At 45.8% G+C, this 20,920-nt stretch overlaps 1 protein-coding gene across 11 annotated transcripts in view; it reads left to right on the top strand.

Moving 5' to 3' along the window:
• Positions 1-20,920, top strand: part of CELF2 (CUGBP Elav-like family member 2) — a 499,109-nt gene that overhangs the window by 406,176 nt on the left and 72,013 nt on the right. For all 11 annotated transcript variants that reach the window (XM_045186434.3, XM_045186435.3, XM_045186444.3 and 8 more), the window contains one exon: positions 18,131-18,179. In XM_045186434.3, coding sequence (XP_045042369.1) covers positions 18,131-18,179 — 49 coding nt within the window. Of the gene's footprint in view, positions 1-18,130; positions 18,180-20,920 lie in introns of those variants that run through there.

Raw genomic sequence — 20,920 nt, 5'->3', positions numbered from 1 at the left:
CTATTATCACAACCCCTAAAAAAATAAATCTCACAAGCACCACTGAGTCATTTATTAGAAAATCTCAATCACGAAGTCACCTGAATCACTTTTCAGGCCAAGTTGTCCAGATGTAAAGCCTCTAGAGGTCATTAACACAAACTAACTGTCATCAGTAAGGAAAATGCAAGTCAGGAGTCACAAGCCCGTGCAATCCTGTGGCTAGTTTCAGTAGGTCTCCATTTATTTGAATGTTTTTCTCTGGGTCAGCGGAAGAAGAGAGGGCATGCGGAGAAGAATAAACCAGATCTCATTATAGATCATGGATTATAGAAGCAAAAAGTATTTTTAGAAATGATACTGTTGCCCTGGCTGGTGTGGCTCAGTGGACTGCGTGCCGGCCGGCGAACCTAAAGGGTGGCCAGTTCGATTCCCTGTCAGGGCACATGCCTGAGTTGCACGCGCAAAAGACAACCACATATTGATGTTTCTCTCCCTCTCTTTCTCCCTCCCTTCCCCTCTCTAAAAAATAAATAAATAAAATGTTTTTTTAAAAAAAGATTAGTTATAAAAAAAATAAAAAGAAATGATACCATCCAACCCCCTCCCTTAACAGATGAAGAAACTGACACCCAGAAAGGTCAGGTGACAGGCTGCAGATCACACAGCCACTTCATGGTGGAGGTGGAACAGAAACTAATGTCTCCTCACTCTGAGCCTGTTGCTCTTTTCAAGAAATCTTGCCCCTACAGTTTTTCTGCAAGATTATGCCAAAACACGTGGTTTTAGAGAATGAGAGACTCGCAGTGCAAATGCCAGTCTGTCCACGGCATTGCAGTCCCTGATGAGGGGGCAGTTCAACAAGGTGATTTCTTTCCTCATTTCCATTCTCTGAGAAAGATCCAGAGAGACGATAGTAGTATCTATGTGGCCATTTAGCTAAAATGAGACATGAACTAGATGAACTGGTAAAGAAATAGATGAAGGAAGGGAAAGTGGTCTTCATATTTAATCAAGCCCATTTGCATCAACAGCTAGGGCAGTGATTCTCACTTCTGTACTGTGGACTTGCTGGGGAGCTCCTGAAACTGCATCTGCCCACGCCACACCTCGGGCGAATGAAATCAGATTCTCTCCAGGTGGAAACCTGGCATCAGCATTTTTAAAGTTCCCCCGAGTGATTGCAGTGGTCAGGCGGCTTTGAGAACCACCATTGGGAGAATGAATCTTCATCAGTCCCAAGGGTTAGGAGGTGGTGGGTGCCTTGCTTCCTTCTCCTACCCTTCATTTGGACGTATGCTGATTGTCTGCCCACAAGCACAGCATAGCTTTGCTACTCAAAGTGTGGTTCTTGAACCAGTAGTGTTGCATCGTCTGGGAATGTGTTCCAAATGCCGAGTCTCTGGCCCTGCTCAGATCGGCACTGAAACTAGATCCCTAGGAGGTGCGCGTGCACAGTGAAGTTTGAGAAGCACCGTTCTCTAGAAACAGACCTCACCAGGGCTGTTTTCCGGGGAATCAATCACAGCTCACTTTAAGACGGTACTGAATACAGGTGTGCACACACCTCTGGCAACCATCAAAGTGATGTGCACTCTCACCTGAGTGCTCAAGAGGGCAGAGCTCCACCTTCCCTGGAGGTGCACTGGGATGACCTGACTATCTACGACAGGTGAAGAGGTAAAGGGACAGCTGAGGAGGTCTTTTGTTCACCTGCATTTTGGTAGGACCAGCTGTATTTTTCCATCCCATCAGCACTCTAAGCCCAGACAAAAAATCTCACATGAATGAGACTTATGTAGAATTAATATGTCCTGGTCTATAAGAGGATGAGGAGTTGGTGCTATTTTAAGCACAGTTTTTCTGGCCAGAGTAAGCTCATTCTAAAGCAAGAGGAGCAATTTTCTGTCACAAAGAGTTAATCTGTAATACTTGGCTGCCCGCTCCCACCGTTTGGAAACAGTAGAAGCACAGAGTCCCTGCCACTTCATCATTCCTGGGCTTGAAATTCCTTACCTGGAAAGCAAAACCCTTATCCTGTTTCTCTTGCTATCCACAACTTGAGAGACTTTTGCTGACAAAGAAAATGTAACTACCACATGAATGCTGGGGTAGAATATACTGTCTTCTAATAAGGGGTGCTTTATGCACGTATGTTTTTGCAATTTGGGGAGCTTAAAAGGAATGTCATCTGCCCCAGATACTTGTAAGATATCCCCCTGAGTGTGTTCTTGTTTTTAATCCTTACTTCTTGAGGATCTGGAAACATTTTTCACATTTTTGGGTTATTCCTAATCACCTGAAGTACAACAGACATCCTAGATAGCAGTCTGTAAGCACAGAGTCATTTGTTGCCACATAAAACTAAAATTTGCCATGGCCAGCATTCGCCTAAGTCCCAGCTTTGCTTGTCAGACCAGCATCACAGCACCGAGTGCAGCTTGTCGGCCACATGAGAAGCAGAAAGTGAACAGAGCTGCTGGGTGGAACAGGAAGGGCAGCAGGGTGGGACAAGAGATAATCGGTACCCAGAGACAGAACAACTTCTGTGCCACACCTGCTGATGGTGTGTTAGACCTGAACAGAAAAGGCGATCCGGAAGGAGTCCACCAAATGGAAGAGTAGAGCTAGCGGGGCTGACACCCACAAACACACACCTCATGTTTATTTTGCTTATCACCACAAAATGACTGTCTTGAAAACCCTGTCTGCTGAGTTTGTATACAGTTGACACCTTTCATGCTCACATTCCTCTACCTGTTATACTTCAGTATCTCATTAGAGCTGAATTAATAGGGTTGGGGTTAAAAAGTAGCTTCTGCCTCTTAACTATGCATTTTTGGAGATTGATATATTCTGTTTTCTCATATGTGCTCACTGTGCCTCTGAGTCGCATGGGTTCAGTCCCCTCACCCTTGGTCTTGGAAAGAATCAGAAAACTGTAACTCACAGGGCGACAGGATCCAGTAGTTAATCAGCACATCAGCTCGTTAGTGAAAATGAGCTCTAGACTCTCAAACCTGTTGACTAAGCATGAAGTCTCCTTGTCACTTGGAAAGGAGGGAAAGAGCCAGGGGATAAGGGTGTTTCGGTCCCTATGTCACTCTTTGGTCACGCCTCCTGAGAGGTACCTTGATGACCTTGGCTCAGTAGCCGTGTGCCACACGGAGGGCACACCCTTGTATGTAACTTGCCTCACAGCCATTCATGGGTGGGAAAAGGAGAACGCACAAACACTTTGCATATAACTCAGGGATCTCATGGGCAGCAGTCTCTCAAAGTCAATTGTGCCAGGTGCCCAGTTTCCAAAATCACACCCCAGAGTCTCAAAGGAACCTTGACCTTCAGTTTCTGACTGCACTTGATGGGATAGATGTTATAGTTGGGATTCTTTGGGTGTGTTCACAGGCATTTTATCTTGACTCCCTTCTCTAAACATGATATGCTCTTCAAGTTCATAGTAATATAGACATTAAATATTTCCAGTGATAACTTGAAAAAGCTCTACTGGGAAAGGGAAAATTTAGCTTAGACTTTAACAAAATTCTTGATAATAAAAGTGAATACTCCAGCTGGCTAGGCCCAATATTGATTTATGACAGGGAAGGCTGGACCTGACCTAAAGCTTGGAACATTGAAAAAACGGGATCAGAGCAGAGCTGAGTGTAAAAGAGAATATATATAAAAATATCTCAAACTATGGGCCTTCCCAGTGCCTTCATTACAACAATGAAGAGAAATTATTAACAACATACTTTCTCCCCATAGAAAGGAATTTGATGTTTTCCATAAGGGTGGCAAGCAAAGGATTACGCTTTACCAGGGGCGCCCTACATTTTGACGTCCCTGGACCACACTGGAAGAAGAGTTGTCTTGGCCCACACATTAAATACATTGACGTATAATCACAAAATCTCACAATGTTTGAAGTAAACTTACGACTTGGTGTTGGGCCGCATTCACAGCCGTCCCGGCCCGGGCCACAGGTTGGACACCCCTGCCTGTGCCGCGGGGTTTTGTTTTCACCCTGTTCTTCGAAGGCTGTGTGATTTCCTCGGGTCTCCATCATTCGTTCTCATGGTCTCCAGTAGGCTGCTGACCCCAAAGTCTTGATCTTGACGTCAGACTTCCTGCTGAACTCCAAACCTAGGTATCTAGTATCTGGTATTGGAATTTCATCCAAATGGGCCATAGGGAACTCCAATACATAAACCCTCCTCCCACCACACGCAGGCCCCCTGCAGGTGCTCCCTGGCCGAGTGGATGGGTGGCTCCACCGAGACAAAAAGCCGAAAGCAGCTTTGACCCCTCTTCCTTCACCTCCCTTTCCATAGCCTGGTCCTAATCAGTGAGGAAATCCTGTGTTCTCCCATAGTAGCATCTCTAGACTTCTGCCCTCTGTAATACTTGGGACTTACCAGTTGTCATCAGAGCTAATAAAGCACAGAAGGGACTAGGGGACTTTTGAAGTTACCCATCCCTATAGTGACTCATTAGTCCTCCAGATGCTTTCTTAAGTGGAAGAGGGTGGGTGGAATCACCGTCAGGAAGCTACCTGTCACTCTCAGCACATATGAGAATGGGTGAGCATTGTTGTGTCTTAGGGCAGAAACAAATGGATGCAACTGCTGAGTCTTAAGAGTGAGATCTGAACTCCATGCTGTGCCCCTTCCATTTTCTCCAACTTCTGTGACACTCTTGCTCCCACGCTGTATCCCAGCCATGGGACATCATGCAAGTGTCGTCTCACCTGTCCTGGCAGGTAGAACTGAATATGCTTTCATCGTAATCCGCGGTAGCGGGTCCTGAAATTCATCCTGCCACCCGCTCCATTTTACTCCCCCTGAGCATTTACATCTCAGCCTTCTCCATGTGCAGCTCCAGATCCCTTCAGCAGAGGGAACATTGTGATGGCCAGCACAGTCACTCCAGAGGTGCTGCTCAACAAATGCCAGTTGAATAAATGAACTCTCAAGGGTTCTTTAGAAACTGGTGGAGTAGAAGTGGGGGTTGGAAGGGTGGTCTCGTTTTCATTGCATTGAAGTCCTTCTGGTCAGGGAGACAGACCCCTACTCTACAAAGTGCAAGCACAAGGTGGCGCATGAACATGTGTAGCCACAAGGCATGTTTTTTCCTCTTAAGTGTTACCTTTCAGTGAATTAAAATGAGTTTATCATCATACATGACTTTACAGTTCACTGTGTTACTTTCACATATGTTATCTGTTTCCAGCCAGGCAGCCCTGAAAAGGATCATTTTCTGATATGATCCTTGCTGTCAGAAATGGTATGAGTTTATGATTCTTCAAGAAGTCAGTTTGCTTGACTATAGGTACTTGCAGTTGACAAAGCCAGGATTCTAACCCAGACCTTGTGGTTCCAGCTGTGATGTTCTTTCCATTGCTAAACAAATACAAAACAGCTTCTGTTTCCTGAGGCCTCATTCAGCACTTCACGCCCACAGAGAGGGAGGCGACAACAGTAGGTTTGTTGCAGGTCAGGTGGCGGCAGTGGAGGGTCCTGACTTACTTCCTTAATGTGGAATTTCTCCCATCTTCTTGTCCCATGGATCCCCTTTCCAAGTTTATGCGTTTGCCGTATATTTGAAGGCCCAAGCCTTGAATTTGATCTTCAGAGGACTGAGCTTTGGAATAAGGGTTTTTATAGAATAATTGAACCATCATAATTTCCTTAAGCTGTACCAGCAATAATTTCTAAAGTTGGTAAGTGATCTCTTACATTAGAGTAAAAGGTAGAAATCAAAATGAGACAGTAAAATTAAAATCAAACTCATAAAGAATTCGCAGCCCTGGAAAAGAGATCTTCATTTGGCAAAATATCAAATAAAGTTTAGTACTACTGTAGAAGACGAGATGAATAAATATAGCTGCTAAAAACAATATCAGATGTCTTGCTCAGATGTTTAATGGATTTTCATTTTAAACGTGGGTAATATGAAATAGCCCTTAAGACGTTTTTTCAAACTTGCCGTCTTTTTTTCAGTCAGGAATTTTTTTTAAGCCAGACTCATTTGTTTTTAAAAAGAGAGAGTGATATTTAATCACTTTTGCTTAAACATGATTAAGAAAGGAATATTACACTAGTTATCTACTTTCATTCACTTAGTACAAATCCCAAAGGCCATGGGGGTAGTTAAATAAATGGGAAAAGACTGCCGAGTGAGGTATGGCATTTATTTGTCTGTTGTAAATGAAGTTGTCATTCCTAAGCCAATCAAATCATGCATTTTTTATGAGAGGTTGCAACTTTCAGAGAGATGGAAATGTTAGACACTAATTAATAAACGTGGCTGGCAAAGCAACTCGGCTGAGGACTCAGACGCCAAGCCATGGAAGGATCATTAGAATACAGAATTCACCAGGGCTTTTCTGTTGATTTGATGAAATGTCTTACATCCTGTCAGAAGGTTCAAGAAAAAATACAATTGGCTTAAGATTCCCAGGTTAGTTTTGAACCAGCGATTTGAGTGATTTGCTTGTCAGAGGGGTATTCTTGTGGTGGCTTTAGTTTGCCTTAAACTTGAAAGGAACCTAGAGATTACTGGATGAAGCATCACTGATCTGTGCAGAGCACTGAAGCTGCTGAGGTGGATGGAGGGTGCCTTGGGTTGCACACGAAATAGCCATCAGTTGGTTTAGATCGTAGTGTCATTTTATCGTCAAGTTAATGTTTAATTTGAATTGTATAACTTGTGAGTAGTGCAGATGAGTTACTGAAAATCTGTCCAAACCTCACAAAGGAGATAGCCTGCATGAATTGAGCCTTGGGGGCTTTTTATGAGTCATGGAAAGAAGATAGTGCATTTGCATTGCTATGCGAGATATGAGGTTGCACCATATGAAATTGTCACTATTCAACCACTTTTAATCTATAAATGTGGCACTTTTACATGATTCAACCTAATAACTTGACATACAGGTATTTCTATATAACAACATGCAGCAGTTATATTGGCGAAGGAAATGCTGTGTTTATATGCATGAGAGGGGTTATTATGCGTTTCTTTGGATGAGCAGATGGCAGAAGTTCCAGTAATAGGAAGTTGTCCAATTTGACTAGAAGGGAAATGTAGAGCCTGAAAAGGTTATTTGGGGTCAAAGCATGGAGTTCCTTGAAAGACAGGCCAAGGAGCTGAAATTTAATTTGTCAGGTAATTGTAAGTTTTTGAGCAGGGGAGAGAAATGATTAGACCCGAGTCTTAGATTACAAAGGCAGCTTATAGGATGGTTTGGGCAGGGGTGGATGGGGGAGGGGTGGATGGTTTTGAGCAGGAAGCCATTGCAGGAATATGAGTGAGCAGGAATGAAGAGCTAAGGAGGAATAGAAAGGAATATAGAAGAAAAAGAAATTTAACTGAGATGGCTCTAAACTGAAAATTCTAAGAGGAAGAAACGAAAGCCAATTTAGGGCCAAGCCTGAGTGTTACGGGAGGGGTCTGGGAATGCAGGCCCGGCAACTGCTCCCTCCCTGGAAGTGATGACCTGTAAGCAGAGCACATTTCCAGGGAGTGACCGAAATGCAAGTGCAACCTGGGCATATTTCACTGTCCAAGGATATTTCCCGGGGGGGTGAGGCAGGGGTGTGTAGCTGGAGAAACCTAAGAAAAGAAAATTCTGGGAAGCTGTACCAGGGATTGTCAGTAACTGAGTCAACCCCTGGGAAGAAGGCAGAGAGACCTAATTTGGCTAAGAGCCCAACAGCAGAACCAGTTAAACAAAAACGGTCATTGCCACCCAGTGAAGGTTAACGAGAGAGGCACAGTGCCATCCACTCACCAGCATGCAGGGCTTCAGGCTCAGTTCATCCCAGTTCCCTGGGCATCGAGAACTGGATAACAGTGAATGACCCGAAAGCAGCTGGTGGTGGGGGAAGGAGCCACCAGGAGCCTGGCAGGCTGGGTGCTCATTTATTCTAAGGCCATGTGAGAACTGAGCCCAGTGATGGCCATTATGGGAAGAGACCAGTGTCAAGAGGACAATTTATTTTTAAACCAGACTCATTTGTCTTAAAATATGAGATTATACTGAGTTTGTGGCCTGTAGGATCGTAGTACTGGAAATGTAAATGAACTACCAGGTCCTTAAACCACTGCTTGATGGCCAGGCCAGACATTATCATGTCAGTGTGATTTCTGCATGGCTCAGTGAGGCAGCACATCTAATTTAGCATCTGGGTAACATCTGGAAGAATAACTCTTGGAGTATCCGTCATTGATTTGGGAAGACAGTTCCACAATCAAAAAGAAATCATGGTTCTACAAGGATATCTATTTCCTACTTAGTGAAAAGGGCAAAATTATTACCTTTCTTCTCAATTTTGGCTCATTAATTAGGAGTGATTGCGATCGTCCAGCTGTCACACAGAATCGTCACATGGTCCTCTGCTGTACTGGTGCCACAGCAGCACGATGATCTGCACACCTTATAATGAGTCTTCCTATTGATTTCCACTTCCAAACTTGTCTTATGCCCTCCAGTTTTGGGGCATTAAAATATATAGCTCTAAACAGATTCTAGACAAACTTCAGTACAGTGTTTTAGTTTCAACTATTTTTGCTATGTTCTTCACTGGATTTATTTGGGATGAATTATTTATTTTATCCCAAAGATGCCCAACAGGGGGATAACTGCAGTGTCATCAACAAACCACTTTCTGCTCACAGTAACATCGCTAATCGCAGGAGCAGCGCCATCTCCTGAAGCAGCAGCAGTTAGGGGCGCAGTCTGACCAGCGGGCAAAAAGAGGCATAGATTTACCTCTCTGAAGTAATACACTACAATGGCCCCAAGAAAAATTAAGCTAAGAGAGGATTAGCATTCTTCTTGAACCACAGTGCTCCTAAAAGCATATGTTCGCACTTAGTTATAACACTTATTTTTCATTCACGTTCCGTGCCTCCTAGTTTGAGCCTGTTCATTTTTCTTCTTATTTTAAAAATAAATAAAGCAAAATGGAAGCCTGTGTTATTATTTAGTATGAAAACAAAGAACCTAATCACAGCTAATGAGTATAATAAATGCCGGGCTGTACCTACCTGCTCTGGTTTGTATGTGTTCTGTATACAGAAGGTAACACGGGCTAGGTAGCTAGGATGCCAAGTTACAGATGGAGTTGTGGAATGTTCTCTGACAGCTGATTAGGGTAATCTGTCAGAAATGATGACTTAATCACCATAACGGACTCCAAATTCCCTCACAGAATTCCGCCCAGAGTAATCTAATTCTCCTGTAATATTGTTTTTATTTTATTCTTTGCCAGGACTGAATGGGTTCACTGCTTGTGTCTCCCCCTCTGCTCTGCCCCGTGATTGTTACAGAAATGTGAACAGGCAGAGGAATTCCAGCAAAGAAGGCTTCCTTGGAGTCTGGGAAGCCAAAAGCAGCTACACAGTTGGGGTTCTGTAGGGTTTTCATCCTCACTGGATCATTAGCATTTATGAAGAAAGCTGGGAGTTGACCAATACTAGCTGTTTACTTCTCAGATAACCAAGAAAAGCCATTCCTTCCAGTATAGTCTGTTAGCTTTCAAATGGGACCTTTCTCTTTTCCCCTCCAGAAAACCCTTACATGAAGTAAAATAATAATGATAATGATAATTTTATTGAACACTTAATTACACCATCTATGCTTTCAGCTCTTCACCTGCATCAGTGTCTATGGAGAAAAAATAGTCATTTATTTTCACTATAGTTTTCCCCCCTAGTTGTGATTTGCAGCAGAAAGAGAAAATATAACCATATTTCTTTGTTGTTGTCACACCCAAATACCCCTTTGTTCCTTGTTTAGGTCACTTGTACAAAACACACATGAGCAGATCCTGGTTGAGCGCGCTCTGTGCACCTCTCGCGTCAGCCCCGTTGGTGGCGGCATGCAGAAGAGCGCCTGGCGGCAGCACTGCAGCCCAGAGCATAGCCGGTCCCGCACACTCGCCTTCCACCAAGGAATAGGCACCTTCAGAGGACAGCTAGGCACTCAGTTATCTCCAGAATTTCCAAGGCAGTGTTTAAATAAATTGGCATTATATAATCTGGTTGTCAACATAAAACCAAGTACCAGTGCCTTCTTGTGTAAATGCTGGCTTAGCCAACAAAGAGCGGACCATACTGATCCATTCTGAACATTTCAATGTACTTTTTACACTATCAGTTTGTGAAGAAACCACAAAATGCAGTCTCCGTTAATGTCAGCTATTATTTTTTCCCTCACGTAATAACTGATAGCTACTCTGGCTTGTCATCAGTTTTCTTCTCAGCAGTGTAGGTATAAGATGTTTCAGAGAGCCTGGCCTCCCCCTCCCTCTTCCTTGGCTCCTCATACATCCCTGTCTTAGGGTTGTTGTGAGAATTAATTTAGTTAACATACCTAAGGAGCCTGCAGCAGTGCTTGGCACAGGAAAACTGAGGGTGACAGGAAGATGGACCTCAGTTTTCACAAAAAGTGCCTAAATTTTACACTTAACAGGTATAGCTATGAGCTCAAAATCTGACTTTGTCCCAGTGACAGAAGCTCTTTTTGACTGATCAAAGACATTACTTTTGTCCTCTGTATTCTTGCAGAGGTATCATTCTATTCCAGATGTCTTACCAAGTTTACCATCCTATTGCCATTCAAAAAAAATCAGGAAGATTCAGAAGTTCTTATTTAATACTCATAAGTCAACATTCCTAAAGCTACTTTTGTTTCATCCTGTTCTTTCTCGAGGAGAACATAACAGTGGCTGAAATAGCAAAATTCCCTTCCTAGAGGGTTAGGGAAGCCATACAGCTTTGGGGGTGCCTTCCTATGATAGCAGACCTCCTGGCAATACACGTGGTCATTTGGGGATGGCGTGCCTCCAGTTGGTGGCTATTCTTTTGACAGTTACCTTTGCCATTTATAAAACTTTCTGAAGGAAACTTCAGAAACTGCAGGTGCTTTTGGTTTTCCCTAGTCTGCTGTACAAGATGGGGAGTATTCTGCATGAGTCATACATGTGTTGTCATGAGCAAAAGAAGAATTCCAGTTTGTCTTTACGGCTGGGATCTTTTCATTTGCTCGGGTAGCGCACAGCTCTTCTGTGAATTCACCTCTTTCCCTCCCCTCTCTGTCTCCCCTTAAATATTTTATGGGCAGTAAGCTTATAATATGTACCATCACGGCTACTCTCTCCAGAGGTCAGGATAGGTTTAACAGTGAGATATGGAACAGGGACTCTGCTAAACCCATTTCAGGTTAAAAATGGCATGTTTTATTGAATCTCGTGTTAAAGGTGGTTCACTCGTCAGTTGGTGACGGCCGGCTTAAACAAGTTCCAGCAGGAGTTCTCCTCTGTGTGAGAAATCGGCCCTGTCGCCTTCCCCTCAGCCCGTTTCCTGCCCCCGGGTCCTCCGTCTCCCACACTCGGCCTGTGTTAACATGGGCTATTGCAACCCAGACTCTCCCCCTTGTTCATCACAGAACCAAGACAGAGAGATTTCGAGCAGTCACACCGGACTTTGTGTATAATGGGAACTCCAGAGAGTGTGAATGCCGGTGCCCTGTGGCCCGGCCTCATCTCTGTCCCTGTGACATGATAGAACTCGTAACGTAGGCAGTGACAGCTGCTGCCAAGGTTATGTACAGCTCCCTACACGTGACGTTACCCCCACAGACTTTGGGTAATGGCTCTGCTGTGCAGATGTATCCTCATTTTCAATTTCATGAGCCGCAGCTGGGCTCTTGGCTTCGACTCGAAGGTCAGTGCATTCAGGAGTGAGGAGCGTCGGGTCCTGTCAGCGATCTGCCTTGCTGAAGACCAGGCCTTATCTGGGGCCCTCTGGGCATGTGTGGGGAGCAGAGGAGGGAGGGCTAAGTGCCACTCACTCATTCGGAGGCAGGATAAAGGGCGAGGCTTTGCACTGGAAGGCTGGTGGGCTCCAGCACTCATAGACAGCTTCCCGCCAGAGTGAAGGCCTGGGATGGCAGCTGGGCCTGTGTCAAACGGGAGCAGGCTGCATCTTGTCATCGATGTCATGCTTGGCTTTGGCATAGAGGGGACAGTGAGATATGGTCCTTCAGGAAGCTCCAGCTCACTGAAAGCCTAATCAAAGCCCGAAGCAACAGCCCCTCCGTGAGCTGCAGCAGCAGAACTCCAGAGGCTCCGCCTCACTGTGCATGTTAATACAAAAATGTAACAGAAATTGACTGATTTCTAAGAAACATGCTTGGCTCCTCCCCTGCCGGCTGGGAGTGGGGGAGGGAACTCTCAAAATTTGCCTTCTTATTAAACTTCATTAGTTCTTAAACAAACGGGGTTAAATATGGACCTAGATGTTACCCAGTACCGTAATGTATAACTTGAGGCAAAATGTTCTACAATAAAATGAAAAGGAAATTCATATGCAGTCAAAGAAATATTCAAGGGAATGGATTTCAAAGACTTTCTTCGTAGAAATGTAAACTTGATGAAATATGTTAAGTCAGGTTCACTGCTATGAATCAGGACCTGTTTCCAAAACGATTGATCTTGGCATCTCCCTGGGACAAGCACTCTGCCAACAGGGAGCTGGGTGACGACACCCGGAGCCCTCCTGTGTCTCAGTGTGCTCCAAGAATGCAGGTTTTTTCAGGGACAGCCAACCCTGTATGGCTACGGAGACACAGACTCAATTTAATTAACGCACGTGTCTTAAGAGACTCCCTGCAAAAATTCGTGAAGATCGTGTGTTCACTTGCTGTAGACAGAAGAAAGGGACCCCCCCGCCCCAGGGAACTAGCCTCCACCCTGACTCTGAGATTCCCTTACAACTGGTGAGACATGAGGGGATTGGAAGAGTGAGTGCCAAATTCTCTGGCCCTTCCTCTGGCCTATTGATGTCAGCTGGGACCTCCCAGCGCAGAGCACAGACTGGAGCGCCAGCCTCCGGCTCTGTCCAGCTCTGGCAGCAGATAAGACCAGTGTCCCTGGTTGCTACAGCAGCAGTGTTGAGAAGCAGCAGTTCTGACACCAAGGGTTTTATCTTCCACTGTTGAGGAATGCAGTGATGTTGTGGCCACTGGCTGCCAGTCATGGTTCCTGCAGCAGTTTTAATTCAGGGGTGAGCAGACTCACATTGTTGTCCTTATACTTGAAATATTTCCATTCATGAATATATCCCTCACTCTTAGTCTTGTTGTGCTTTGTAAATTGGTGGATGATCTCTAGTGACTTTGTTGTTTCCTCTGTTGGTTAGGATGTCCTATCATCATTCTTTAGGAACAACATGACCTGTTTCTCTTACTCTGAAACATCCTTCACTCGTGTATTGATTATCATTAGCATTCCTTCAAGGTCGAACTCACACATTGCTTCAGCTGAGACACCTTCTCCAGCTTGCCCTCCCTTCTTCTGTGTTGGGCACCTCTCCACGAGGTCTTAGCACAACACACGCCATCTGTGGGGGGGAAGTGGCTGGCAGAGCTCTCTCCCCCACTATGTAACAGGCTCGAGCCATCGGGACGAGAAGGCTTCTCCACTGTATCCCCAGCGGCTCACAGAGTGTGTGGTAGAAGCAGGAGTAAGGGAATGAAAAGTAGTCCTGGAGTCACACCGGATCAAATCTTCAAAACCATTTCCTGTGAAGGGAAAGAACTCCTTAGTTATGACTGGAAACTTGAAACCGGAATGCCTGGTCCTTGACAATAATTTTGCTACTCCATTCAACAAACCTCCCAAAGGTCTTTGGAGTCATGAGATTTCGAGGAAGTAAACATTATGAGGAGGATGCCTCCAAACCATTTTTTTTGTCTTCCTTGACATTTACATCCTGTATCTGATCAGAAATTTGTAACTCACATGAACTGGTCATGATAATGAGCCATTCTTAACACAGTACTGATTGAACACCTCTCCCCCGGAAGGTCACAATGCTTTACATACATTATCTAAATTGTCTTCAGAACATACCTGAAGTAGGGGTGACCACCCATTCAGAATTCACCAGGTTCTGACAGTTGTGCTCTCTGTGAAGTTGACTTTCACCCCCCACCCTAGGCCTAGGAAAGACCAAAACAAAGGTCGAGTCTTCAGTGGCAGTAGCTGCTTTATCATAGTCCTGAGTCCCTTAACAACAGGCATATGTTCTGAGACGGGGCGTTGGTAGGCAGTTTTGTGTTTGTGTGAACATCACAGACAAACCTGGATGGTATAGCCAACCACACACCCAGGCTGTATGGTAAGCTCCTAGGCTACAAGCCTGTACAACATGTTACTATGCAAAACAACATGAGATAACTCAAGCACAGGAGACAATGATGCACATGATTACGTGTGCTATACCTTTATCCGGCCGGCAGCACAGTGGATTTGCCTACCTCAGCATCACCACAGACACGTGAGGGATGCGTTACGCAAAGATGCTACGATGGCTGTGAGGTCACTAGGCAGTAAGAATTGTTTCGCTGCTTTATAATCGTAGGGGACCACCCTTGTACATGGTTCGTTGACCAGAATGTGGTGTGTGCGCATGACTGTACTACCACTTGTGCGTTCCTGAGCCTCTGGGTAGTCTCGGGTCAGAAACTGAGCTAATTCTCTCAGCAGCTACAGGAAAACTGAGTCAAGCCTCAGTATAATACTGGTCATAAAGCTGCGTACATAAAGTGTTCGGGGAGTTTAGCAAGGGGATATTGCAGGCGCCTTCTAATGCGTGCCTGGTGCCTTCAGTGAGTGAAGCCTGCAGTTTTCATCGTGGGCTCATGTGTCCAAGTCCCATGCGGGGCGTTTTGTGGAGAAGCAATATGATAGGGGGAATCGGCACTGGGTAAGAGCAGGAAGCTTAGATTTCTGATCCCATCTCAGTCATTAACCAGCTGTGTGTCCTTAGTGAAGTTGCTCAGTCCCTGCAGACCAATAAATTGAGAGCATTGGACTAAATGATTGCCAGGCCCTTTACAGCTTGAGAGTACAAGGATTCTGTCCTTACAAAATTACAGCTCCCAGGTTTCCTGCTCCAGACCTCCAAGCACTTCACAGATTGATTTGAATGTCTCATGTTGGTCACCATTCTTCTGTGTATATGCGCATATCAGCTTCCGTGGAGGATCGGCAGCTCCCTGCGGGCAAGAGTCCCATTCACTTCATTTTGTGTCCCTTACCTAACGTAGGTGTACTTATCTCCTCTGTCCTCTCTTTAACCCGTAAATCGCATCTATATCTTTTCTGAACATTCACTTGTACGAGTCTTTGCTACCTGGAAAGGAAAGACTCTACCCCATCCTCCATCAGGCATCCTATATCTCCCCCTCCAACCCCCCGCTCTATAGCAACTTTTTTTTGAAATAGTCGTCTGCATTTATCATTTCCACTGTTATCTTCCCTGTTACTCCCCAAGCCTATGCAGTCTCACATTCTGCCCTCCCCCTAACCTACAGAAACGTCTTTTGATTAATTCCCTAAAGAATTTTTTATTGCCAAACCCAAAAGGACGCTTGGGCATCCTCATCGTGGCATCTAGCAGCACCACTTTATTCTTAAAACTCCCCCCACGGGCCTTACGTGGGACCACTTGTTCCTGCTCCTGCCTCTCTGACTGCCCTTTGGTCTGTCCCTCTCAGACCAGCGTTCTGTCCCTGGCTCTTGACTCTCTTCACTTCGCATTCCTCTGTGGGCAGCTTCACCCATGCCTGTGGGCTCCGCTGCTGCCTCTCAGGACCATTGCTGCATCTTGAAACACCCTTCCCCCCAACTTCTCTCTAATTCCACAGTCACATCAAATGGGTCACGTGCTCAGCGGTCCCCTCCAAAACAACGTTCTTGTTTTCTCTATTTGGGTGATAAGCCCAAAATATATCTAGTTGTCTGGGCCTGGGGTTCTCTCTTTCCCTCTTCCCCACAACCAGCCAGTTGCCTCTGAAGTTGAGATCATCCTCATTTTCACACGGATGTTTGCAGTAGCCTCTCTGCTGTTCCCCCTGCCTCCTTTGTCACTCCTCTATAATCCATCCTCCACTATAGCCAAAAGGGACTTTCCTAGAACTCAAATTTGAGCTTGTTACCTTGGCTACTTAAATTTTCTGGGCTTGACCATTTACTTTTAGACAAAATTTCAATTTCATAGTGCACAAGATCCTTTGGGAGCTGGATGCTCATGCCCTTTGCACCTGCTCCTGTGCCCCTCCCCACTCATTTCAGATGACTCACTACAAGAAACTGTGCTCTTTCTCACCCCTCTGTGTCTTTACGTGGGATATTCCATTTCCCCCTCTTCTGCTGGCAAGTCCATCTTGGCCTTTAGGGTACTAATCGGATGCCACCTTTGCTGAGAAGCCTTCTCTTCCCTTGCCAGGCAGAAAGAAGTGCCTGCTTCCCTGGGCTCCCACATCCCCTCGTTCCTGTGTCTGCCACAGCACTTACTTGTGTTGCTTGAGAGGCTATTTAACAGTCAGCCGCCCCCACCACACAGTGAATGGCCAAAGGGTCTGGACTTCTCCCCTTGGCCTTCCTTCCTCACTTCTTTGCCTAGAGCCAGGGACACAGAAGGTACCTCAGGCATTTTTGCTGAAGGAGTGGATAAGGCGTGAGGGAAGAACGGCCTACGCAAAGACTCAGTCCCTCTTCCCCTGACATTTTTTTTTTAATTTTTATTTTTTGGTCATTCTCTCTATTACACATAGGATGGAGGCCACATTCCTTACTTAGCCCACATCAGGTGTTTTCCACAGTTTACTTCTGCCTATGTTTCAGGTGTATATTCTAGTCTTTTTGGAAAAGTCTGATCTACTTACTGATCCCTAAACATTTCATTCTCATTCTAGACTCTTCTATAAGTTGAATAGATGAATGAACGGTGTGGGAATATGAGTAGATCTCACCTCCCAAGGCCTATGTTCTATGATAAGAGCACCTCGCCTTTTAGAATAAACAAAGCAGCTCTGCACGGTTTGCCTCTCCCCTCTCACGGTGCTCCCCCTCCCTCTTCCCCGTGTGTTTTGGAGACCCTGGCAGGCACTAGCTGCATATGGTCCTGACTGCCTGATAATAATTTCCCATCATTTAAGTGCTACAGCCAAGTGCCATTGCCCTTTCATGTAAATTAGATAAAACCCAGAGCTGTGGCTTGCAAGTGGTAGAAGTCCACTGGGGAAATTAAAGGTTCAGGGAGAATGGGACCCATTATAATAAAAGCATTTGCACAGCCAGTGATTCCATCTACCCTGTGGCTCCAGTGTTCCTTGGGGTAGGATGAAATATGAAGCGAGAGGACCTTTGAAAGTAGTTTGAGGAATTTATTTTAATTGGAAATAGCAGCAGCATTCTGCACTTGGAGTCAGCTCTGTGGGTCCTGCACGGTGGTGTGATGGGTGTTGTGGAAAGGGCCAGCAGGCACCCAGTTCTGCCCCGGTTCCGGATCTGAGCACCACTTCATGTCAGGTTCTTTCTGGGCCTACCTGTGTACTGAACAGGCATGGTCCTAAGGTCTGTGCCTCCCTCTCCGCCCCCCTTCCTCCCTCCCTCCATTCTGTCCCATACTCTGTATTTAATAAAAATTACACATTGGCACCTGAGTCAGTCAACTGCTAGACCTTCAAATTCTCATAACACTGAGACCTGAGAAGATCCATGCAGCAGACAGAATGGCCAGAAGAAACACACACACAATCTGCATTCAAATTTGTAATAACACAAAATAACAATAGCGCTCTTATTTTTTCAGCACGTCCTGTGCCCTGTTAATTAAGCACTGTACGTGCGTTCTGTCAATTCCCACAGCCCTACTGTGCAGGTGTTATCTCCATTTCGCAGATGAGGAAACTGAAGCTCAGAGAATTTAAGACACTTGCCCAAGATCACGTAGCCAGCGTACATGGCAGGACCGGAATTACCTCGGAGATACCGGCAGAAACCATATTGAGTGGCAGAACCAGGTTTCGAACTCAAGTCTGACTGCAGAGCCCAAGCTTTTAAATACTGTGTCCCTGAGCCCCCTGTGCCCCGTGACTTAAAAGGGCTCTATTCCTGAACACAAAACACAGGCTTGCATGTACATTTGGTTACTTTTTACCTGGGAGAGGTCTCGTTATTTATCTGGGTGTCCTTACAGCAATATCAGTGTTCAAGTTTCAGAGTGTGGAATTTCTGAGACTGTTCATGCAGTTGTTCAATCTGCCTTTACTTTCTCACTTTTGTGTTTTTAGATGCATCATCCCATTCAGATGAAACCTGCAGATAGTGAAAAGTCAAACGGTAGGTGGTGACCGACTGTCTCCTGTAATGTCTGTGTCTGTAAGTGAAGGAGTCGGGGGGGGGGGGGGGGTGGGTGGGGGTGGGCGGGGGGCAATGGCGGCCGCTTGCTTTTCTCTCGGAAAGGCCTTGAGGACTGCTCAGGGAAGCGTGCCCTCTAGTCCGCATGTCTGGAGAACCTGAGCCTCACTCTCCTGCCTCGTTTATCTCTGGTGTCAAGGTCTGTGAAGATGTTACTGGAAACGGTTTTTCGTGTCCCTCTGTTGTGGACTTGCTCTGTGTGGTGACCCTGTGGCCTTTGGCTCTTGTTTATCCGCTCCACAGAGCAACGCGGGACACCTGATGGGGAGGAGTGGGACACCTGATGGGGAGGAGTGACCTTACCCTGTGCAGGGACCACGGGGTGGGAAAGGGTCGCCCTCTAAGAACCAGGCTCTCTTTTTTTCTCCTTTCCATTTGTTCTTTTCTGGCTTGGGGGCTGTCTTACGGCACTCTTCTCTAAATTGCACCAATGCATTTGCATCTGCGTTCATTCAGAATTCATTCTGCTGATTAAATAAACATACACTCGGTGCAAAATATGCACTTGGTGAGGTCCGTGGAATAATTGAGATTTGACTGTCCGAGACACGAGAGGGTTGATAGCCACATTTCTCTCTCAGGTTTTTGCTTCCACTTACACCAGCCTTCTGTCCCTGTTTTATATTTTGAATTTACTGAAATGTATGTTAAAGGACTCTTCTACCTTCCCAGACCTCAGAGCTTTCCTGTCCCACAAGACTGACATAATCAGCTCGGCTTCCTTCCACAGGCGGTTTGCACCTCATTAATTAGTAATCAGGGCAGAAGCCATGCACTCAGAGATCTGCATATCTGCAAATGTAAATTATGATGGGGCTCTAAATCTCTCCATAAGGTATTTTTTGCTAATTGTAGTGCATCCCATTTTCTGGCGTCTTCACGGACTAGAAAGTTTTGAAGAGAGTCCCATGTCGTACCGTGGGCTGCAAGCCCCTGACTTGCGTGTCGGGGTGTAGACTTCAGTGCTTTGCCCGCCCGCCTGCCTCTCCTCAACCCCACTCTTCTCTGAGAGCTAATCCCCCTCGTCCTCTGCTGCTTGATCACAGACACAGCACTCGGTGTTGGAGGGCCTGAGATCTGCCCCTGCGTTGTTGCAGGACCTCAGTCAGGACAGTTTGTTCCTTTACTAGACAATGAACATTGACTACTGACTGTGTGCCAGGCCGGCACTAGTGGAGGCTGCAGGAATGAACTTTAAAAGGAAGAACAGGCTACAAAAAGACTGCCCTGACCTCACAGAACTTACACTCAGTCTACTGATCTCTACTAGTCAGTCACTCAGACACTGAACTTGAATGTCCTGTCTGTAAAATGAGAGTAATGGTAACTGTCTCACCTAGCTTGCCTTTTTTTAAAGATTTGTACAAGATGTGTGCCACAGTGCTTTGTATGTGGTAGAGCACCTCAGTACCGTATTGGTTATTGCTACCCAGATTTTCCCCTGGCCACAAAGGGTTCTGCACCGTGTGTGCCCACCCCTGCTGAAGGCCGTATTCCCATGACAAGTCCTAGAGCCCCTTTGCTCCAGAAGTGCACGTTTACAGTCTGTTCTATTCCCCATGAGGGAGGGGGTCGTGTATTCGTGGGACAAATTCTGTCAGGGAAGGTCACCTTGGAACTTCTGGGTAAAAAGAGACGCTCCCCATCTTTTGGCCCCACCATTCTCTGAACTTCAGGACAGGGGCCACGGAATGAAAGTGCATGGGAAAGGCTTTGTCTTATTTCTGAACCTTAGGTCATAGTTGTAAAGGTGTGATGGATTAGAGAACTGCGTCGGAAGTATTTAACCTGAAATACCCAAATCATTGAACCATGAAAAAATTTCTTCTTTTGCGTTTTCTGCTATACAGACATGAACCCTGCCTGAGAGAGTCCTTTCCTCAGAGCAGCTGCTGGGGGTCTCAGGATGGCCCCTGCCCGTGCTGCTCAGTGTCTGCTCTGGGCACAGCGGGTAGTGTCTGCCTCAGCAACGGAATAAAGCTGCCGTGAGCACGCCCGGTTTCACATGACTCAAAAGCCTAGCAGGACTGGGCACCGTTTTCACTAAGATGAGAGAATACCTAAAATTGCCATTTTTCAGGGAGCAACCCAGAATAGCAGTTAAGAACTATTTTGAGGAGCCTGGACTTTACCCCTTGACCCTGCACTTGTTAGCTGTGTCCGTGGTCACATTCTGCAGTCTGTCCAGCTGAAACAGGGCGGTCTGTGGTGGTCTGTAGTTGGAATTCTTCTAATACCTACCTCACGAGGGTGTTTGAGGAGTACATAAGTCACCATCTGCAAAGAGCTGAGCATAACACCGGGCTCATAGTAAGTACTCACTGTGCTAAGTTATCGACGTAACTCTGGCTCACTGAGGCTGGCACTTAGGCTGTCCACGTCACAGCATAGACCTGCACACACAAAGGACCCCCGCCCCCCAAAACTTTCTTGTTGGGACATTCTCCCTTTGCTTTGTAGATAGAGCTTCATTTCCTGAACTTCCAGTTAAAAAAAAAAAAAAAGTCAAAAAGTATAAATGGACTGAAATCTTCTTTTTAAAGTGCTCTTCCTTACGGAGGCACCAGTGGGACCTCACCTCGCATAGACATGAGCAGGGTTCAAGGTCCTCCTTGGACCTGATGGAGGAATCCAGAGAAATGTATAATTTTCTGAAAGAAGTG

Source organism: Desmodus rotundus, chromosome 4, assembly GCF_022682495.2.
Source record: "Desmodus rotundus isolate HL8 chromosome 4, HLdesRot8A.1, whole genome shotgun sequence".
Taxonomy (NCBI): Eukaryota; Metazoa; Chordata; class Mammalia; order Chiroptera; family Phyllostomidae; genus Desmodus; species Desmodus rotundus.
Note: the sequence above shows the minus strand (reverse complement) of the source record. Positions and strands in the feature narration are given on the sequence as shown.